Source organism: Erpetoichthys calabaricus, chromosome 4, assembly GCF_900747795.2.
Source record: "Erpetoichthys calabaricus chromosome 4, fErpCal1.3, whole genome shotgun sequence".
In the NCBI taxonomy this organism is placed as follows: domain Eukaryota; kingdom Metazoa; phylum Chordata; class Cladistia; order Polypteriformes; family Polypteridae; genus Erpetoichthys; species Erpetoichthys calabaricus.
In genome coordinates, this window is record NC_041397.2 from 180,711,651 (window position 1) to 180,734,674 (window position 23,024).

The 23,024-nt window shown below is 38.6% G+C and overlaps 1 protein-coding gene across 1 annotated transcript in view; it reads right to left on the reverse strand.

The window, feature by feature from the left end:
• si:ch211-269e2.1 (cohesin subunit SA-2) overlaps window positions 1-23,024 on the reverse strand; it is a 176,400-nt gene that overhangs the window by 1,403 nt on the left and 151,973 nt on the right. The window contains 3 exon segments of the mRNA XM_051927091.1: window positions 8,691-8,817; window positions 14,428-14,633; window positions 18,481-18,609. Of these exon segments, the coding sequence (XP_051783051.1) occupies window positions 8,691-8,817; window positions 14,428-14,633; window positions 18,481-18,609 (462 nt within the window).

Here is a 23,024-nt window from a genome sequence, read left to right on the forward strand (position 1 = left end):
TTCAAGCAGTGTAGGAAATACCCTTTGGTAATCAAGGGTGCCATTACTGCTCGCTGTTGGCTAAACATTGAAATCTTACCCTGCTACTACGGACTATACAATAAATCAAATATGGAGAATGTTACTTAGGAGAATAAGACCCTGCCTTTGGCAGAAGACAAAGAGCACAGATAACAAATGTAAATGTATATGCGTTAAAGTCATCAGTGGTGTCCCTCAGGTGTCTGTCCTGGGACTGTCACTTTTCCTAATTTATATCAATGACAGATTCTGGCATAGTTAAGAAACAATGACTTTACAGATGACACTAAAACTGAAGGAATATAGTACAGTAGAGGAGGATTGTGTGGTATACTGGTACTGGAAAAGTCTTGAAAAACCTTACATTTATAATGGTATGGTATCAGCATTTCAAGTTTTAGAAGTAAATAAACATCAGCTTTCCACACAAAGACCCTACGCACCCCAGACACTCGGTGGAGTAGCCAGGGAAATCACACTTAGAAGTGAAGGCAACTTCACAAATCACACGCTTTGACACAATTGAGACTTCAGCTCACCCTTTGACATGTTCATGACTTCAAGGGACCACCCCACTTTGCTTTGACACACAAGTTCTGCTATCCAGAGGTGCAGCTCACCAGAGAGGCACACCGTTGGGAGGCTCGAATAAGACAGGGTTTTGTAATTATCCATTATTTGCAATGGAACTGCCCTGTATCGGTGCTGAGGTCCAAAAACTGGTATCGATACCAAAGTCAAAATTTTTAAAATAATCCACCATTACATCAGCCACACAGTAGGCAGCAAAAATAACTCAAAATCTTCAGAACTGGGCAAACACTTGGAAAATGAGGTTTGATATAGAAAACTTCCAAGTGCTAAACACAAGGAACATTAGTATTACAGTAAATACAAACAAGAAGAAGCAATGTTGATGCAACATTCTTACTGTCTGTGGATTAAATAGACAAAATGTTAGGTTAGAGTGTAAAATTTTGGATATAAACTGAGATGTTATGCTGAGACTATTTAATGTGCTAGTGAGACCATATCTGGAGTCAATACTCCAGTGCGGTTTTGGTCACCACTGTGACAGGCTCAGGAAATTTAGACCTCATTAGAGGCTGTATGGAGGTCCAGTTCAGGTCTTTAAAATCTCCAAGGCTTTGATAAAGTGAGTCCGACCAAGTGGCAATCATACTTAAGGACACCAGTAGAAATTAAGGGCTAGTGTATTTAAAATCAAAACCAGGAAGCTTGTCTGATGCACAGAATTGCAGCACTCTGGAATAAACTAGTGGGTCATGTAGCTGAAGTAGAAATCTTGACAATCTTTAAGAGGTATCTGGATGAGATATTGGGACAACTTGGCTGACAGACTGAATAATCTCCACGAGTTTGTCAAACGTCTTACATTCTTATCTGTGTATCTTAATTAGACAAGTCGTATACTTCATGAATACATACTCTTTAAACAGACCTTGTACTTCTCATCAGTATCAAGAAGAGCACCCGGTTTTCATAACACATGCATGCTTAGATGTCATGTGTGTGAAAGATGGCTGCAGGTCTGCTCTGATCCTTTCGTCCTGCTGAATGCAGGCTTCCCTTTTGAAGTGCGTACTGATCAAGACCATCTCCCTTTGCCCTTCTGTGAATCCTTGCTGACCGCTAGGAATTGATGCCCTCTCTGTAGCTCTGCAATAACAAGTTTGTATCACACAGGCACAACCTCCTCATGTTAACTTTGCCATAGTCGGCCAATTGCTGCTTTATGAGTTATCTCGTTTATCTTGTCCTAACTCCTTAACATTTAACCTTGTGGCAAGTATCTTCTTAAAGGATAAATTAGTTATTTTTTAAGTCAGTTATTTCTTCACAAGCATGTTATACATACACATTTCATCTAAAGTTAAGCACTTTCTATAAATTTAACAAAACATCTTGACTGCACTGCTGCTTAAAATGGAGATTATGGGGCCCAGAGGTAAAGCTAAAGAACTTTCCAAGCACGTCCTTTTTCAGGCCAAGATTGCTGTTGAGTATTGATCTGCGCCTTCTGTGTTCCAGACACATATCTGTGATAACAAAAGGGTTCAAGAAATACAGATATCCCTTGCACTTCGCAGGTATCAGATGTGCAAGACCCCCACCGATATAAAAATCAATGGATAAGTTTTGGGCCCAAGGTTGCTGTATATTCTAAATTAATTGCACGAAATAAGATGCAAAAACACAAGCAAAACAAGGCAGAATGATCACTGCGTAAGCAAATTACGTGTGTGAGGCTGGCTGCTGAGCCGCAGTGCATAGTTCAGCAGTTGTTTAGTAACGGTAACTTTTTGTAAAATTTACCTTTTAATTGTGTGTAATATGTATAATAGTATATGATAAAAATGATTAATATTACAGATGCAAACGAAATCCACCAAAACACTAAGCACAAAACAATAAACATGAATGACATGGTCCAGCTTCACAGATGCAGATGATGGTGGTGGTGTTATAAAATGAAATCCCCAGTGAACAACATCCTGAAAGTTATGTAAAGTTTTGCCCTACTATGATGCTGATGCAAGTTTGTAGAAGTTTGGAGTACTCCCAGATGAAGAAGTTTTGAAACCCAAGCAAAATCACACAAACAAGCGGGTGACACCCTGGGCAAGGACGCTGTTGTACAATTGCCAACTTGGGATGTCAGTAGATGAGTCCGAGCAATCGGGGGATGGAATAAGTGAGACTCAAACTGAAAAAGACTATTCAAAAACAGGATATTGTTTTATTCCAGATGTGTCCAAACTATTTTATGAACAAATGTCTTGCAAAAAAATTTTTAAAAAAGTGAAGAAAAAAAAAACTCTTCCTCCTCCTTCATCCAGCTACAAAATGATTCATGAAGGACAGGCTGTAAAATGAACTACTATATACACAAAGGTCAGTACGGATCTCCACTACTCAGCTAAAGAAATCAGTAGCACTGATCTACATTTAAGCCTGAAGACCTGGGGCCTCATGTATAATGCCGTGTGTAGAACTCGCACTATAACATGGCGTAAGTACAAAAGTGGGAAATACATACATCCTGATCAGCGTGAAAAGTAACGTACGTGCACGCGCCTTCTGTTCTGCCCCAACTCCTCCCAGAATTACACCTCTTTGAATATGCAAATCAATATAAATAGCCCTTAAGCTCAGCCTTCTGTGAAAAGACAATGGGAAAAGCACGGGGGAAAATAGAAGAATTTCAGCGAATACCAACTGGAGGCAAAGAAAAATGTACAATTTGTTGGTTTAAACAGTGATATAATCAACAAAAGAAAGTTGATCGAGTGACAGAGTGTCAGAGAAACTCGAAAGCTCAAGTTCACAAAGTCGCACAGTGCCCGAAATAAAAAAGAAGTCACATATCAAAGTCGGCGTGAAAAGGCGAGTCGTAGCCCACCGTCTGAGTGTCCTATGAAAGCTTATTAGGGTACAGACAAAAACAATGGGCACATAGTGGGGAAAAAAGCACGAAATGTCAACTTTAATCTCAAAATATCCACCTTAATCACGTAGTTTATTTTGCCATTAAAGTAGAACATCATAAACTTCATCTTAAAATCGTTTAATTTACTAGTTTCTCAAATCCCATCGTAACTAAAGTAGCACATTAAATGATTTGTTCTGTATTTGATCTTCTATGTGCTCTATGTGTGAATCACTACCTGCTTCTTAAACGGGCTTTCTCTTTCTCCGACAGGACACAGAATCCATTACATTTGCGATATTACAGCTCTCTGAATAATTAAAATACTGAGATGTATACGTGATATCTTTTTCATGATGATAGGAATGAAAGCATGTTATTAAACATGGGAACACGGTGGCGCAGTGCTTGTTCATGTCTCACGCAAGATGCTTGCTGCGCCATGCGCAACCTTCAATGAAATAATTTATCGCAGCAGTACTGTCTCTTTCAAACATACTAATGTCCAATTCCTGTCCTTACTTTTTTTTCTCCAAATACCCAATCACCTCTGTAATAGACGTTAAGCCATCTGTAAGCTTAGAACGACAATTCTTCAAAACGTTTAAGAAACATCGAAATATCTTCGTAGTACGTGTTTAATTATTCTATCTATCCTACCAGTGTCGTGCCAGCCCAGCAAGAATAAAGCACGAGGTATAGAATAATCCATGAACTAGTCAGCGCTGAGGCACCATGTCCGCACATGTTTGATTATTAACAATACAGATTATTTAAATGAAGTTAAAGTTTTATCTGTATAATATAATCAACATATTTTGCTGCATTTCATCTTAAAAATGATATCGTCATCATATGTAAATACGTGCTTTATAAAGTGGCGCAGGTTGTGCAATATTATAACTGTATCCCAAGTTTACAGTGAGGTGATTGTACTTGTAAGTACAAATAGTTCTACAAGGAGCACTTGATGGACTGATTGAGTGCGTTTAAAGTTCTTGGGATGAAACTGTTTCTGAAACGCGAGATCCGTACAGGAAAGGCTCTGAAGCGTTTTGCCGTGGCTGAGGTAGTGTGTGCTTGATGCTGTATCCCGATAATTCTCTTTCCGATCAGCTGCTGCTGTGATTCCCCACTCAGATACAGTGATATAAATACTCCGAGTGGTGCAGTGAGAGTAATATGGAAAAAGATGATCTGCTGTGGCAACCCTTAACGGGAGCAGCTGAAAGAAGCAGACGATGCAGTGAGCGTAACAATGCTAAAGCAGTTATGGTATTTGGAATACTATGGCTATTCCCTGGACCATTATATTGTTACTGGTTAATTACAATCAGATGCATTACACTAATAAACAATATGCAGTTAGTTTCAGTTTATTTATAAAGCTGCGTCAGGAATATGGATCTAAGAAAGAAAGGGTAACCACACAGGAACAGTAGCACTGCTTTGACGCTGGGTGCCGCCAGTCTGCAAAACCGAGCAGAGAACTTGCGTACGCCAGGGTATGAGGTACCGTGGAAATGTGCGTGGCTTTACGCCAAGTTTAGGTTTTATACATCGCGATTTGTGCGTGGAAACGTTTGTACGCAACATTTCTGTGCGTACGCACCGTTTATACATGAGGCCCCTGGTCAAAAGACAACCCTGGCGTTCGGACCATGGTTTTATACCGTGAGCCCTTTATGTCCATCTAATCCTCATTTACATTCCCCGTAGTCTTCCAATAAACTGTCTCATCGGGACATGCACCGTTCCTCTACACCTGCTCAGGTGCAGTCTATCCTGTTTAAACATTCCCACACTCGTGCACATGCCCACCCACATACATACATACATACCCATCTGTCTTGGTGACATGAAGGCTGCTTGTTCAGCCTCTGGTGACTGCTGTTTTAGTTTCTCCCATTTTCTTTTCTATTCCCTTTTGCCAGCTACTCTGAAACTGTGCTGTCTATCCTTCTGACCTGTTCCCCTGGATTTTGATATGGCACTTTCACCTGCTCTTCTGCTGCAGTTACGGGAGCGCACCTTAGCACTCGGCCACCACAAACCATAATTGTGCTTGAAAGACAGCTTCAGATGTGTGTCTCGGCGTTGGCAAGTTCTAGCCCCATGGCTTGCTCTCAGAGCTCCTGTAGGACTTCAGGAAGCCCTTTGAGCAACCTTGGGGTCAAACAATGGTGAAACTTTGTACGCTGTATTAATCTGTGAAGGGGGTTCTACAACAGGTAAATAAAACACTTTACTTCTCCAACCTTTTTTCCCCTCCATGTCTGTGATAAGCTAAGTGGCTGCCTCTATTTATTTTATTCCTGCAGCCCCTGAACTTGGCTTATCACAGCGGGCTCAGGACAAGAACATAAATCCAGAGAAAACTGCAATCTGATAGGTGTAATTGACATCACTGACTGCAATCCTGATGACTTATTACGACTCACTTATAAAGCTACTGCCCACATCCTTCACCCAGCAGGCCTCATGGGAACTGCCAATACTGCCCAATGACACAGCATTACTGGGAATGGTGGGATTTGCAGTCAATTTCCACTTTAAAGATAAACCCATGAATGGCAGATCTGCAAATTGTAAACCCACAAGTCACAAAGGCTGACTGTTAATCATTTTATCACATATTACTGGTACTATTTTTATCGTGGTAAGGGTACATTTTCTATTTGCTTGTGCAAGTTCTCACATAAATATGGAAGGAAATCAAAATAAAACCAACCACATGGCGCAAAAAGTTTACAGTAATTTGGTCTCTCAAGAGGAAACCACCCACTGGGGGTGTAGAAGGTTGTTGGGTGGGATAACTGAATGCTGAGCTATCATATGCACAGCCCGTCTTGTTTTAAAATTGTGAATTTTCAGAATATTGTTTTTTTTTAAGTTGAAAATAACATGTATAAACTACTAGCTGTCCCCTACAGCTCTGCCTGCGTGGTAGTGAAACAGGTCAATAAGGGGGCCATGCCCGGCTCCTTACTCCTGACATCACGCTTCCCCCTCCCCTCGCCCCTGTCAAGAATTAGTGCAAATGTATCGCTCCTGCAAGTGAACTATGATTCTTATCACAATGAGAGAAGTCGCAAAATCAACCGGAATATTCAAGCAAATTATAGAAAAAAAAACGATTCTAAATCTCCTAAGTAGTACTCTCGTGAAAAGCGGACAGACAGACGTTGGATTTTATATACAGTATATATAGAGATTTTACATTGTGTGTAATCGTAAGATGCGGATCAATACTCAAAACTGTCTTACCTTGAAAAATGGATGTGTCTGCTAAGTTTTTAAACTTTACCTTTGTGCCCTATAGCCTCCAATGTAAAGTGTTAGTGCGAGCAAGATATTTTTTTTTAATTTATAGAAAGCACTTAACTTTACAACACAATTTCATGTGGCAAATGCAAATATACCAAGTTTGTGAAGAAATAACTTTGACTTGAAAAATACTGAACTTATCTTTTTAATGGATTTAGGGATTTTATGTCATGTGCCAGTATTCTGTGCTGCTAATTAAATGAGAACAGCATTACGTCAGATAAAGAGGAGCAGAGATTATCACAACAGGACTCTGTGATCAGACACCCAGCAGCAAAGAGAGATGATCTAGGACAGCTGCTAGCTGGGGTACGGTGTTAGAAATTTATTAGTTTGGATTTTTTTTTTTTTTTTGAGAAAAAGTTATGCTTATGATTCTTATTTGTTCTGTAAATACATGAGAAGGGCAGCCTCACAGCATCCATACTGGATTAAATAGTACAGCACTGCAGCTAAAAGAAACTCCATTCCGATTTCTGTACTCGTATCCAAATTCTTTTGTATGACTGCTCAAATTTATTTTGCAAATGATCCAAATCTGACACAAATGTGAACATATATCTATGTTGAACATGTCCTGCATGTACAAAATTAATAAAAACAAACAAGTCAGACAATGCAGACTAACAGACCAGATTCAATTTTGTCAGAAAACACTTAGTATTTGGGCTATACTCAATGACAAGTCACCCGAAATGCTTACTGAGTCCACCACCTCAGGCACAATGAGTCGGTAGTGACAAAAGATATGGCAAAGGCCAGATAAACATTGATGTAATGTAGATGGGAAATTTACATTTCCAGACAATTCTGATTTAGTTGTTCAACTGCAGATCAAATATTGTTTGGATATCAGAGGTTCTAGAGAAAGCAAGAGATGTGCATTTTGTAAGGCAAAAAGAAGGAGGTTCCTAATTATAGGTTACTGATTATTGTGCACATTTTTCTCTTTCATTTTGATAAGGTAATTTTTTTACTTATATTTTGTTTAGTGTTTTGGCTGCCATTTTGGGTTTCAGTTTTTATCATAGTTGCTGCCATTTTGTATATTTGTGAGTGGCCATGTTGCTGCTAAAAGCATCTGGTGTCAACGACCCAGCAATATTTAACATGGCAGTGTGATATCAACAGCATGCAATCTTTTTGCATTTGTGATAATATTCTTCAAGAGTAGTTAGCATTTGAAGACCTTTAATAATTTGAATATCTCCTCACATGTTGTTTAAGTTTGACTTCAAATGTTTTGGGCTTTGGTATTATGGAATTTATTTTGACTTCTTGTCTTTTGACTGCTGCTCCTTTATTTGATTATGTTTAATCTTCATTACCTGTGGCCTACTGTTTCCAGTTCTGGCAGTGTGCTAATTAAGAAAGTGGCTACAATGAAAATCTGCTGCCACTGCAGCCCTTCAGTGTATACGTTTGAGACCCTTCACTTACATTACTCTGAAGAAACAGGTTCCCTTTGAGGGTTTTGAGTGCAATGACAGCAAAGTGGTACACAACGGAGTGCGAGGTGCCTGAATGCAACCATTTACTTCTGGTACCAAAATTAACGTAATGCCGGTATGGTACCATTTTAAAAATTGGGTCTTTCTGTACTATATACAGTGTGAGTGTAAAATTTATAAGGTTTGTTCATAGCATCACTGAACCTAACACATTTATTTGAGAACCTATGGTAAAAATTCACTTTCTGAATATGGGGTCTCACATCTCTGTAAAAAGAGTTTCAGATCCACTGGATTAATTGGTGTCTGCATCCGATTGAATAATTGATGTAAACATCATGAGAACTTTTAAGAGGCACTGGAGCATGAATTATTGATAACAAAACAAAAAACCTCATTTGACCACATATGTATCTGATTAATAAAGTCCAACTTCTTACCTTGATTTGAGACATTTTCTTTGCTTCATTGCTGGCTCTGTGTAATTTTGTGTCAGCTTGGGCTTCGTCTCCGAGTTTCTTCCACTTGGCTCTCTGCTGTGGTGGTTAGTTTTTTGGTAAGAGTCTCCTGCTGGTAAAGTATGAACCACAGAATTAGTTTGGCATCCTCTGCTTAAGTCAAAAATGACAATTGTCTTAAACTGGTTGTGCCTCTGGTAAGAATGGTAATTCACCCTAATGTTAAAAACATCTAGTTTTAACCCCCTTAGTATTATGTTAACTCCTGAAAAAACAAGCCAACAAAAGTGTTGAATTTTTTTCAACAACAAACAATAAACCTGTAAATACCAAAATGTCAGCATAATTACAGTAGTAAAGGTTTGTGTAGTGTCCACTGCTGTACTGATGTCGATTTACTGTATGTTTTGAAACACACATCAACGCACTCAGGCCCTGTTCGAGCAATGCTAAAAATTTTTTTGGGAATATTCCAAATGTACCCAGAGCTTACTTCGTACAGCATGCAAAACTTCATACCATATTGTGCTCATTTAGATGCAATGTACTTTATCCATGGCAGCCTTTCCTTGTGTCCGATGAGACACCTTCTGCGTATTTTTGATGATCACTTGATGCACGTCCCACAGTCTGGACAGTTTCACTGCTCGGTGATTGGCTTCATTATAATCATTGTTATTAGTAAAATGCAGATATCTCATAATGTTAAGAAAACAACACTCACTCATAAGTTTGCTAAAAGTGGGTGTCTGTTAGAACTGGTTTGTGGATCATCACTATTTCTGGCCTGGTTTACCCACTCAGCACTGCAGTATCAGGGGACTGAAAAACACTCCCATGTTGTCTGCAGTATCAGGCTGCCAGAGCCTGCAACAAGCAAGTGGTTTACTCTGACTTTTCTGACGCAGCTTAGCATAGCAGTTTGTTTGAACGACTATTTTCTTCAGAAGACTATCGTCGACAAATCGAAAATAGTCAAAATAATCGTGCTCAACAGACATCTTCAAATCGGGTTTACCTGTGAGTAACCAATGAGTAGATGCAGGATTGTCAGCAGTAGTATGACGTAGTATGAACACCAAACAAAAACATCGAGCCCAAGTCATGCTCAGAGTTAATGCCATGGAGGTTAATGTAATTTTTGTCAAATCTAGCAGTTTATCAAAGACAATGATTCAGATATTTGCGTATAGACGCTTCAGGAGTGCCTTAGTATTTCACATTCACTTGACTCAATCTGTCCCACCATTTCCAATTCCCCCAGTCTAAGGTCATGGGATACTTGGTCTCATATCTGGCTGCAACAGGTACATGGAATATTTCATGATGAAGTTGACATTGTACTGTCACTGGTTCATTTTTTATTATTAGTTAATATTTTGCATGGCTATAAAAAGGAAAATTTTAAATGAAGAAGAAAAATCAGTTAACTGGTATCTCATGAAATATCAAGCTTGAATGACTTAAGATAGCAAACTCTTCAGATCCATCCTTCCACAAATTATATGACTGACCAGGTCATGAGTGGCAGGAAGGTAAAAGGAAAGAAGGAATCAATTGTGACACAGCACAAGCAAATCGTCAAGCTTCAGTTACATTTTTAAAATGAAAATACAAGAGCAAGTACACCTGTGAGAGCCACTAATGGCAGGTTCACCTGTAAAAGCGTTCCTTCCAGCTTAGGTGAACCTTACTTTATTTAAGACTGCTAAAATACTTATTTTAAATAGGGACACATTTCAATAGACTTTAGTCATGTGGGATGTTCCTACTTCCTCCTTTGATGATCTCTCTGCTTCTATCATTTTTTAGCTTCCTGTTTCCAAAGCTTCAGAAGTTTCTAGCCCAAATGTGAACAGACTGATTTGGATCCATTTTTCACTAAGCTGTAAACAGAACGAGCCATCAGGTGTCTTAGTACACTGAACGACGGGAGTGAGCTCCTCAAGTCTTGGTTCTCTTGGCAAATGGCTTCTATAACAGCTTTCAAATTTACCACTCCATTAAGCACAAACATATTTCAATAAAAGGTCCAGTGCTCAGTTTCCCAGATTTCTTCATCAAATACAGTTCTGTTTTATTGCTTTGATATAATGTCTATGATTTGCTTCATTCAGCTTTTCCATCCAGAAACATTAGGTCTAACTGTGTGTACCATGATGGGAAGGGAGTGAGGTTGGGCTTGCTATTATACAGGATTTCAGAAATCAATTTAGCAGAAAGGAGGTGCAGGACTGTACCAAAAGAGAAAGGTCTACAGGCTTGATGTTGTGCTCCATATCTTCTGTCAACAGTCAGAGAACCCAGAAGTGCAGTAATAAAGAATGTTTAAGTGCTGGCTCTGGCCAGGATTTAATTCGGGGAAATGTCCTCCTCTCAGCTACTCAGGTTTCCTAAGGCAGTAATGAAGGAAATCAAACCTGAGGCCTTGGGATTACACCGTTATCACCCTGTGTCAGGAAAGAACTACTTTTGGAACATTGGCTCTTTAGGGGCTTCTAGTCTCGCGAGACCAGACGTTATTCTCAAACAAGAATACACGCTCTTCGTTATCAGCTCTCTTAACATTAGTACTTTTGACAAGGTGTGACACATTGTTTGTGGTTTTTGCAGTTCATATTTTCATAAATATAGCTGTCAATTCTTTAAACTTTACGTCAATTCCAATACTATTATTGTAAATGAAAAACAACAAGCACACACACAGTCTGCAGAGACGTCATTGATTTTTACTACTAGCCTATTGAAGTCTTTGAATGCCAATGTATAATCTGAGTATACAGAAAGGTTATTTCACTTGCAACAGGTTATGCATTACATGTGAAATGTGCTCTCTGCACATCAACACGTGTGTTTAAGAGGGATCTTTTTAGGAGACTTTTTGGTTATAGCCAGTTTACCATAATCAGAAGACCAGGTTAAGGACAGCACCTCAGATCTTTGCAGTACAAAATCACCATCCCTACTTTGAGCACTGCCTTCATGAGGCATTGGATTTGTTTAGAAATTTGAGTTGTTGTAAAACTCACTTATGGTTGTCTCCATACATATATATACTGTATATATTGTGAAGAATGGGGCTGAACACACCTCGGCTAATCCGACCCCCAAGGACAAAGCAGGGGAGAGGCAACATTCTCTGGTGAGGTGGCCAACCTGATCACATTGGAAACATCTGCACTTGGCACCACTGCCGAAATACGCACTGCAGCGTCTATGACCAGGAGCCTCTCCAGATGTGGTCACATCAGTAACAAAGGGAGACTGTAATGGCCTTTCCGAGGAAACTGGATGTTCAGGGTCCTAAGCCCGCTGCTCATTGCAATGATCTCGGGCAGGTTGAGAGTGTGCCCCTGGCGAATGTACCACCCTAACTCCAAACAGCCTGGGAGCCTTCCAATCGTTTGTCCAAGGTGGAGAGCGAGACAACATCGTGACAAAAAAACTTGTCCCGGAGAACTTCAGGAATCCCCGCCAGTACCACATCACTGGCTACTTTTTTCACAATCCGCTCGATCAGGTCCCTATCCAACCAGCTGTGAACGAGATGAATTAAATCCTGCAACTGAGCATGAACAGAGCAATCCAGGTCCAGTTTCCATTGGCAAAGTGCAGAGCCCTTAGCCAGGAAGCTTGTAGTTTTACATAGAATAACTTGTTCCTTCAAAAAATCATAATCACCAAGCTTATCGAGAGGGACATTTCACAACGCAAGCAGGGCATCCCCGGACAAATATGGGATGATGATGGCAGCCCAGGTTCATCTATCCCAGCACATCAAAGTCACAGAATGTTCAAACGCTAGCAGGAAGATCCCTGGCGTCGTCCGTAGGACCCATCTTCAATAGCAGATCCTTAGGAGCAACAGCGGGAATAGGAGGCAGTACCTTTGGGTAAAGGAAGAAGCAGAACATTCACATAATCTTAAGGATCCATCTGTGCAACTACTTCTGGTACCACTTGTCATGCTTGGATCACACAGTTGCACAGATTTATTCAGGGTTTTCAAGAAAGATAAAGTTTATTCGTAAACAGCATAATAAAGAATAAAGCAGAGGATGTCTGGGGGAGAAGAGAGACAAGGCAATAAGACAAAAGGACAGCTACTGTACAGGCTTTTAAATGTTCAAAGTGCAGCAGCAGCTAATCGAGCAAAGAGGAGTAAAAACTATTTGTTTCCCATTGTATCACCATTTAAGAGGGGATTTTGGACCGACCGTGTCTTCTAGGGGTGTGTTCAGCCCCCCTCTTCACAATATATATATTATATATAATGTATTGTTGCTGCTACTATGTAATTTTCAAATTGCCTTTTTTTTTTCATTTACCCTCATATTAACATTTGATATTTATGAAAAGTTCATTTGGTATTTTTCAAGTTAAAGTTATTTTTTCATGGACATGCTATATACACATTTGCCATGAGAAATTGTGATCTAAAGTTAATCGTTTTCTATAAATTTAAAATGAATATCTTGCCCACATTGGCACTTTACAATGAAAGGTACAGGGCCCAAAGAAAAAGTTTAAAACTTACCAAATACAGTACTCATCTGCATCTTGTGATTACACACACAATGTAAAATAGTTTATACATGTCACTTTTGAACAAAAAAACACCAACATTATGAGGTTCAGCCATTTTAGAAGAAGACCAACTGTGCACAATACCTCAGCACCTAAAACCTTTCAGCTCCCCAGGGGGTGGTTTCCTCCTGGCAGATCAAATCACAGTAAACTTTTCATGCCACATTTGTTGGTTTTCTTTTGATTTACTTCCATATTCACAGTATGTGAGAATTCACACAAGCAAATAGAAAGCGTATGCATACCACAAGAAAAACAGTACCAGGAATATGTGATAAAATGAGTATTTCCAGATCCCTGTTGTTGTCACAAATATGCCCTTGAAACACGGAAGGTGTGAATAAGTACTCGACAACTGTCTTGGCTTGAAAAATATTTAGTAAGTTTTAAGCTTTTTCTCCATACCCCATACCTTCCATTGTGAAGTTCCAAAGCGGGCAGGACATTTTTTTTTTTATTTATAAAAAGAACTTTAGAACACAATTTCATGTGGCAAATGCATATAAAGCATGTTTGTGAATAAATAACTTTGATTTGAAAAATACCAAAACTTATCCTTTAAAGGAACAGAGTAATACAAAAACAATCCAAAACTTAAGTCACCACGCTGCCGCACCAGCCTGACAGGGTGTGTGTCTGCGGAAAATCCCATCGGGTGAATGTGAGTAAATAAACTGCACAAAGAAGCTATGTGAGATTTTTTTGAATGAGATTAGAGAGAGAGTTCATTGTCAAATAATTTATCATTACTAAACTAAGATTATTTTACAGACTATTTGCATTTGTCTGTGACATATGTAATAAAATATTAAGGCTGATCATAGAAAATACCAACTACTTCAGACTACATCCAATAGGAGAATGCCAGGCATGACACAGCTCTGTAGCCATAATTTCAAGGCATCAGTTAAATCCTCCATCATTTCTATCCAGCCCGGCTCCATTAAACTGCACTCAGTGTACTTTTTATAGTAAGATCACAGCTCCCATCTAAACAATCCACAGCCAGTAACCATAACAAAGACAAATAGTGCTAGGGCACTAACAAGGCACTTAGTGCTTAGTAACTCGAAATCAACAAACACCCGGCACCGGCTGATTGATCAGCTGCTTTGCCAGGGTGCATACCAACCATCAGACAGATTCCTCTTCAAGGATGATGCTCTGCTTGGATTTATGGGTAAGGACTCTCCAGGGGTATCGCAGCTCAGCACAGAGCACAAGTCATCAGCTTCGCCACAAGCCAGCAAGGATGTTCGATAGCAAACCAACGGATGCCAGCCATTATCCTTCAGTGTCACTGACTGCTCACTTGTATATCTTTGTAAATAGTCATACCTGCAAAGACAGAATAGCTGATCAAATGGTGGGAAAGGAGCATACAAAAACTTAAAAAAAGGTTATGTCTGTTAAAACCATTGCAGTAGTAAACAAGTGAAAAAAGTCAAGTCAGAACTGCTGACATAGCCTTATGCCACCCAGCCTGCTGGTCATAAACAGCTGCTTTGTCATGGACAGCAACTGCAAATGTGCCCTTTGATGCAGTGAAAAAGGCCCTGCATTGGAAACGTCCATAAACATCGAAAACAAAAAGTTTAATGTTGGTATTAAGCAGTAAGAAAAGTGGGCAGCCATTCAGTCCAGAACTGGTTCCTGATTGACGTTCAGTGCTGCTAAAATATGTTACATCTCCTGAACTCTGACCTGGATTAAGCAGATTCAAAAATAAATGGATGAATGGTGCAAGAAAATGAAGTAAACATGTAATTTTTAATTAAAAACACACAACTTTCGGTTCATAATGGTACTCTTAGCAGTATCTTATGATATTAGTAACTGTACCAAGTTTATTTTGGACAGAGTGATTTGTATCTGAATTATCATGTCCACAGACTCACAAGCTAACACACACACACACGCACACAGACGTTCAAGAACTGTGTTCAAGAATACCTAAAACATGTAAATCCACTGAAAAGTTTAAGTTTAAGCTTAAATTTTGGCACCATTAAAATACTTGAGCTTCAATGAGGGTGTCGCATCAATTATGGCCTTTACATTTTAAACATGTGACCAATGAAACTTTACAAGCTAAAAAACAATTGCCTTTTCCAGGGTTATCCTGAAAATCCATTGCATTGGTACTGGTTATAAAATCGGTGTCTGGAATGTCCACAGTATGGCCAAAGAAGGCAAAGCTGTCCTTCCTGTCAAACAGCTATAACACCTAAACTCTGAAATCAGAACTTTCTCCAAATGTGCTGGCCCATAAGAGAGGAAGAAAAGAGTGAGAGAGAGAGACTTTACAATCTCATTTTCAGGTTGCTCAGATGTCATGCGCCAACATGTGGTGGCCACTGTTCTGCCAGCCAATATCATCACTCCATACAGAGCTGGAAAGCCATCAATGAGTGCCCATTTTCAGACATCCTATGGGATATCAAGGTCATTGGCATTTATCACCCGAATAACATGAAGCCACACAATTCATCTTCAGAAGACTTCTACTATTGACCAAAAGCAATCGCTTAACATCTAGAGGTGACATCATTCCAAAGTTGAGTGATGTCAATGCTCAGGAGAACAAGAAGAGCAAAGCATGGCACACTAGGGAGGCTTAGCACTGAATATAGGAACAAAAACAGACTTCTGGAATTAGGTACTTCCAATATTCTGATAATCACAGACTTGATCTGATCTTCCAACCTGGTACAGATGGTTGTACCAAGACAGCTACCAGTAATGCCCTTATCAACAATCAATACCAATAGATGATCAGGAGCTGAATAGGAGAAAGATCACTACCTTCTGCTGTCAAACAAGTATATGATGGCAGCCAGTGGCAACCTAACAACTCTGTCTAATTCGACCTACCATGTCCAAGACACATAGTGCCCTCAACATTAAGAGCACGACATTTCTGACACCTGAAGGAGAACGGAATCATCTGAAGTCTGGGAAAATAAACACTGCCAGCCCAATTCTTGGACCAAAGCCTTTCAGGTGTTAGCAGTGGTTCAGTGACAATATGCATACAACAATCAGTAAAAATAAGGTAACCAGAGTGTGTTTCAAGTCACCAAAGACACATTCACCAAAAATAAAAGCTATAGCTGCACAGCTTTTGACTTTGTAACATCATTAAGGTTCTACAGAAGAAAGAGAAAAACCTTGCTTAGATTCCACAAAAATTTGCATAGGACTTATGGATGGTCACAACATTGTGTAACTTTAAGCCAATTTCCATGCCATGTGTTTTATCAATCCCTACTTTTGCATAAGAAATGGCTTAAACACATTTCACAGCAAATGCAAGTTTTATTCATGAGGCCCATGGTCAGTCATGAAGTTGATTGAGTCAGCCTGATCATGAATGGGAGAATTAGTAACCACTTATTTATTAATTATTAATTGATTAATGATTATCTAACATCTTTAAAGTGATAACTTGTGGATGGATGCACAAACTGGCACAGTAGGCCAGGTCACTATCTGTGTTTTTTTTGCTGCTTTAATCTTTGTCAGCGTGGGTGTTCACCAGCTGCTCCAGATCCTCCCTCCTTCATTCTGCATATCAGAGTAATGAGTGTGGTGAGTGTGAGTGGGTTGACCCTGGCCCTGTGTGTCAGCATCCCTGGGTTCCCCTAATGTCCAAAGTTTAATCAGAAATTTCATAGATACATAACATTATCGTAAGGTGTTTTTTTTTAAACTCAACCCATTTTCTTATTTAAATGATCAGACAATAATAAGAAAATAGTATGTTGCCATAGTTAACAGCCTACCTGGCTGGGGCTGGGGGGCTGGGGCTACAAACAGTTAACCAAATACAGAAAAGGAATCGGGCCAAAAGATGTTCAGATGTGGTGTCATCTGGGAATGAAACTCTTACACAAGGAGAAGTGGTGTGCCACTGGTTAGGGAATGTACACTCCATAATTATTTAGGCTGTTCACATTTAAAAACTATAAGCAAGCATTGGCCTATATTCTTCATCTGACCAACTCATTACGATTACTTTTAAAAGTCTGGGACTACAAGCTGTTTATGTTGTAATATTTTATATATATAGTCTCCTTGTTTTTGTTTTTTGTGGGGTGGTGCCAGACTTTCTTTGCTGAACTTTATATAGTTTGAATATACTTAAAGTATATTAAAGTATGATGTTTGTTTTAATTGATTTGTATTTTTAATGATACAATTTTGACTTATAAGCTACGGTGGTTAGACTAAATGCACAGCATATGTGGATGCCTCTACAGTGGTTATGGGTGAGGTCATTGCAGCTGTGGTTTCAAGGAGTCAAAACAATGTGAGACACTGTTGAAGATTACTGACCAAAGACCAAACGTACTGGAGAAGGGCTGGTCAAATAAATACTTCTGTAGAAAGAAGCTGATACCCCAGCATGAAGCACACAGCAGCCCCAAAAAACAAACTCCACGAAACAAAGCAGGGCTCAGAGGAAGATCAAAAAGAGAAGAGGCCAGATATGCTGTATTTATTAGCTGCCATGTATGTTATTTATTTTCAACTGGAAATGCCTTCACGCATTGCTCTTTGCCGTCTGAATGGTTTCTTCCTGCTGCTAGCCGATAAAGTTAATCTGGGATGCTAAAACCACTAATTGCACTCAATCCTTTCACCGTAGTGTGGGAATCAATTTCATCTTCAGCTGCCCAACAGTTGTTCAGAGCTCATGCATCATGCGCATATCTTTTAATTTACCAAAAGTATGCAGAAACATATTGGAACTCATGATCTGGCTTGTAAGGCCAAGGCAAAGAAAGTTCTATCTTTAGGTGCTCTCAAACAGCTGAACAAAACTTTTGCGGTAGAATGATTTAATTTGTTCCAACCACATCTAACAAAGGAACCTTTCGGCTTTCATTGTAAATTTATATTCAGGTATAACAAGTCAGTATCAACATTAGAGACATGAAATATCATTCATTTTTTGAAACTTATTTTTCTATTACCTTTCTCAGCAGCATCAGGTACAAGGCAGGGCACCATCACTAACACTGACTGACAGTTGAGCTCACATGCAGCCATCAGTTAGCCCATCACATCAAATGTCATGCACACGAATTTCAGACTGTCCCAATTAAGATGCGTTACTCGGCACATTTGTGACTTAAGAATGAAATGACAGGACAAATCAAATAAGTGAATGTTAACTTACACTGTCTTCTTATCTGGCTTCAGCAGTCTGTTAGAGAATTCGCTCAGTATGGTAAGGAAAGCAATGTTGGGTGGAGGTGGCATCCCACCATTCTGGATGAATCCCTTAAAGACGAACTCAATGCCATCCCTTTAAAAAACAATAGGGCAACATTAAAGCAGGTCAGAGATATAATGTACACCAAATATGTAAACGTCAATTGGTCAGTGCATTACAAAACCTGTGTTTACCTCAAACGCTGTTATTTAATCAGGAGGAATTAGAAAGAATTTGGAAGAAAAGTTTGATTTTGGTTCATAATATTCAGTCTCTCAGAGTCTCACACTTCACAAATGTGCAACAGATTGTGCCAAAGTAACAATAAGCCTCTTAAAACAGACTTGTGCTAGAAAGGCTGACAATGAGGATAAAACTTTCCTATCCTTTCATTTTTATTTTATATAGTGCCTTTCAAAAAGAAGATTACCAGGCATATCTGCATATTTGTTTATTTTCTAGGTTATGTGGAATATAAGATGGGACATAAGGCTGATGAAAGCAAAAACTGGAGACCTTTTCCAGACGCATAAAAACAGACCTACACAATGCTAGCTTTATCTTCTCCTCTTCTCTTTAGATTGGTCAGCTCTGTCTTTTCGACCATTAACAATTTAAACCACATTGATTTGCATATTATTTATCCATTACTTTTTGAGCAAATCTTTTTCTTTTCAGCTTTTGTTTTTTTTGTTCAAATCAGTTTTCAGTTCGGTTGTTTTGCTTGCTCAGCAGGAGCTAGTTAACATTTGGCAGTCACATCTTTCCACAGGTGAGGAGAGGTGAGTGAAGCAATAACAGTTTCATCCAGAAGGCCTTTGCATTTAGACTTTTTCCAGGCTGGCAATAAGGCCTCATAAGGCTTTTTGCACATCAGTGAAGTTAACATTTGTGGGTTCATCTGCTAGCCCTTCTTAGTTAGTTTTATTCCGGCCAGCCACTGAGCATTTTAGGACTTTTAGCACCACATCCTGTTTTTCTTTCAATTGCTGCTAAAACTTCAAATGATTCAGCATCTTTGGCATACATTTATGTATATTTAATTATTTTTATGTACCTGGTGTTAGGGAAAGTATCCTAGATTTTTAAAGTTGGAATTTTGATAATAAAACGGAACAAAACAGTATTATTTAAAAAGCACAGCTTGTCAGTACTGTGTAAAAACCAATGGTTCTCAAATTTATAAATAAAACTTGTATGATTATACTGTGTAATTTTTGAATACAAATTTTGTTTTGTTCAGAAATGTAAGAACTCACAGCCTTTCAATAATAGGCTGAGAATATTAAATGAAAAAGTAATTCCTCTGAAGCTACACAGTAGGTTTTCCACAAAAACTCCCTATTTGATCTACACGTCTGTTAACTTAGAATCTTCTTTTCTTGCTCTCCCCTTACAACAGTGGTTTCCAAACTTTATTTTATCACGGCTCCCTTAAAAATATTTGATCATATGGCGCCTCTCTTCCATTTTATAAAATACTACAAACACAAAAATTTTTAGTACTAAAAAATTTATTAAGATAAACTCTTATACACAAGAAAAAACGAATAACAATATTTTATTATTGTCGCTTAATGAGATGGATGTGCTTGCCTATTAGCGCAAAGTTTATCAAATCTCGGTGTCATTGATGAGATAGCTACACGAAGCTCCTTTTCTACAACCAAACGAGCACGATATTTCGATTTTATTGCAGCTAATGCAGAAAATCCTGTTTCGCATAAATAAGATGTTGCGAACGGCAGCAATACTTTTAAAGCTTTATTTGACAAAATATTATATTCACTCTTAATATCTAGCCAAAATTGAATCAGAGATACATTCTGAAATTTTTGTTTTAAAGAAGTATCACAAGATAGTTCAATCAAGTTTTCTTTCTCAATACTTGTTAATTCAAATTCGTCATCTTCTTCGTCGATAAATGGATTCTGTATCCACGCATATTTTGTAAAATCAAGATCATCAAAATAATTCGAAAAATGAATTAACAAACCATCCAAGTGTTCAACAAATAGATTTTTGTTTGCTTCTATATTAACTTGGGCGCATAAATTTAAAAGTGGAAACATGTCGAACCTATTTTTTTCCAAATTTGTCTTCCATATCTCCATTTTTTTAATGAATGCTTTCACTTTATCTTTTTGAATCAATAAATGCATTTGTGGCCCTTGCATCAATTTATTCAAAACACTCAATTTTCCAAAAATTTCCACCAAATAGGTAAGTTTAATAATAAAATTATCATCCCTAAACATATTTGCATCCTCATTATGATTTTCTTCGAGAAAAATTGCAATTTCTTCTTTGAGTTCAAGTACCCTCTGAATCACTTTTGCACGAGATAGCCAGCGCACTTCACAATAATACAAAAGTGAGGTGTAAGCAGCTTCCATATCTTCACACAGCTTTGCAAATAACCTAACTTTTAATGGACTGTTTTTTATGTAGTTTACAACTTTCGTTACTTTTGTAAAAACGTACTTAAGTTCCTCACTCATATTTTTTGATACGAGAGCTGCTCTGTGGAGCATGCAGTGCGTCCAGAGAACATCGGGTGTTTTCCTTTTAATTAGTGCTTGAAGGCCTGTTTTGTGTCCTGACATTGACTGTGCACCGTCTGTACAAAGCCCAATGCAATTATTCCACAATATGCCGTTCTCATCAAAAAAATTGTCGATTATATTAAAAATTTCACTGGATGTGGCTTTGCCAGGAATGGGTTTGCAAAATAATATATCTTCAATTATATTATTCTCTTCAACATATCGAACATATGCAATTAAATGTGCGTCTTTAGCTACATCGGTTGCTTCATCTACTTGTAAGGCGAATTTTGAAGTGCGCATGTGAGAAACTAATTGATCGCAAAGATCGTCAGATATATCATCGATTCTTCTGACAACAGTGTTATCAGCAAGCGGTATTTGTCAAAACTGTTTTGCATATGATTCGCCAAACATTGTTTTGACCATATCAATAGCTGCTGGCAAAACTAATGTTTCTCCTATTGTGTGTGGTTTTTTACACTTCGCAATTCTGTAAGATACTAAGTACGATGCTAGTAACGCATTTGATGGAATATGAACTATTTTTTGAATGTTTGCTTTTGTTTAGTGAACTCATCCAATTTTCTTTGAAAAAACGTATTGAGAATGCATAGTTTCAATGTGGCGTTTTAATTTTCCGGGTCTCATACTATCAGCAGCCAAAACTTTCGAACAAAACAAACACATTGGTTTTTCCACATTATCAGTAATAACACTTGTAAATCCGAACGATAAATAAGACGAATCGTATTTTCTTGTCTTGGGAGTTCTTCCTTCCTGATTCCTACTACTTGTGCCAACATCAGATTCTTCATTATTAGAGGATTTTCTCTTATAACCAGTCAAGAACTTATCCATTTCTCTAAAAATATTAGGATAATTAATTTATTGTTCTTAAAAAAATTAAACTTAATTAAATTACTTACTATTGTGATCAGTGAGTAATTAGGTACGTCAAAATAAAATAAGAAACACAATCTAACACTGCTGAGCTAAACTGAAGTCGATATTGTCTCGATTTTTGGAGAGTTACTGGTCGGCCAAGTTACGTGTCATACCGCTGGTGGTTTATCCTTGCAATGAGTGGATATCGTAGGTAAGAAAGTGAGAAGTCCGACAACGCGTCTGAATATTTACGCAGTAATACGCAGCCGCCAAATGTTTTCGCGTATGCGCATAGACAATACAAGCCCTACGGCCTACGGTGCTGATATATTTCTGAAGCGTACTGTTTGCTACGGGGTAAGGGTAGCATCAGCAGCATAGTAGTTAATATGTACCTATATGTTACGTATTGTATTAGCTGCACGTGCACTTTTTTTTGTCAATCCTGGCTAATATTCGCGCCTCCCCTTAGACTAGTCCACGCCTCCCTAGGGAGGCGCACCTCCCAGTTTGGAAAACGCTGCCTTACAATATGTTGTCCAAATTGTTAAATCTACTCTTCACTGCACTTCTCACCTCATCGTCTCACATGAATTATCTTCTACATGTTTGTTTTAGCACTGCAAAACCTTCAAAGCAGTCCGTGAAGTGTGTAGATTGAAGTGGACACAAAAGACACCACATGACAAGTTTGACGGTCCTGTCATTGAAAAAGTTTTACTCAAGCAGATGCACGGATTACAGCGCTACATTCTCACTGTTAACCAGCTTAAAAGCAAAGTCCTGTCTGATTGTTATGACTTAGAGAATGAAGTTCAACCCTTTTGACATCTGAGCCCATTATAATACAATACAACACTTCACAGGGACTTATTTCGTATCTGCTGCTTGTCCACAAATATATACACTATTAATCTTAAAATATCATCCTGCTCCCCACAGAAATCCAATTCACATCTAACCTTATTGAACAGTGCCCCCCATAATGTTGGAGTCAAAGATGGATTTTTTCCTTGGCTTGAATACCATGTAAAAAAAGTGTTGTCATTTCCACAAGGTGAGACTGAAATTTAG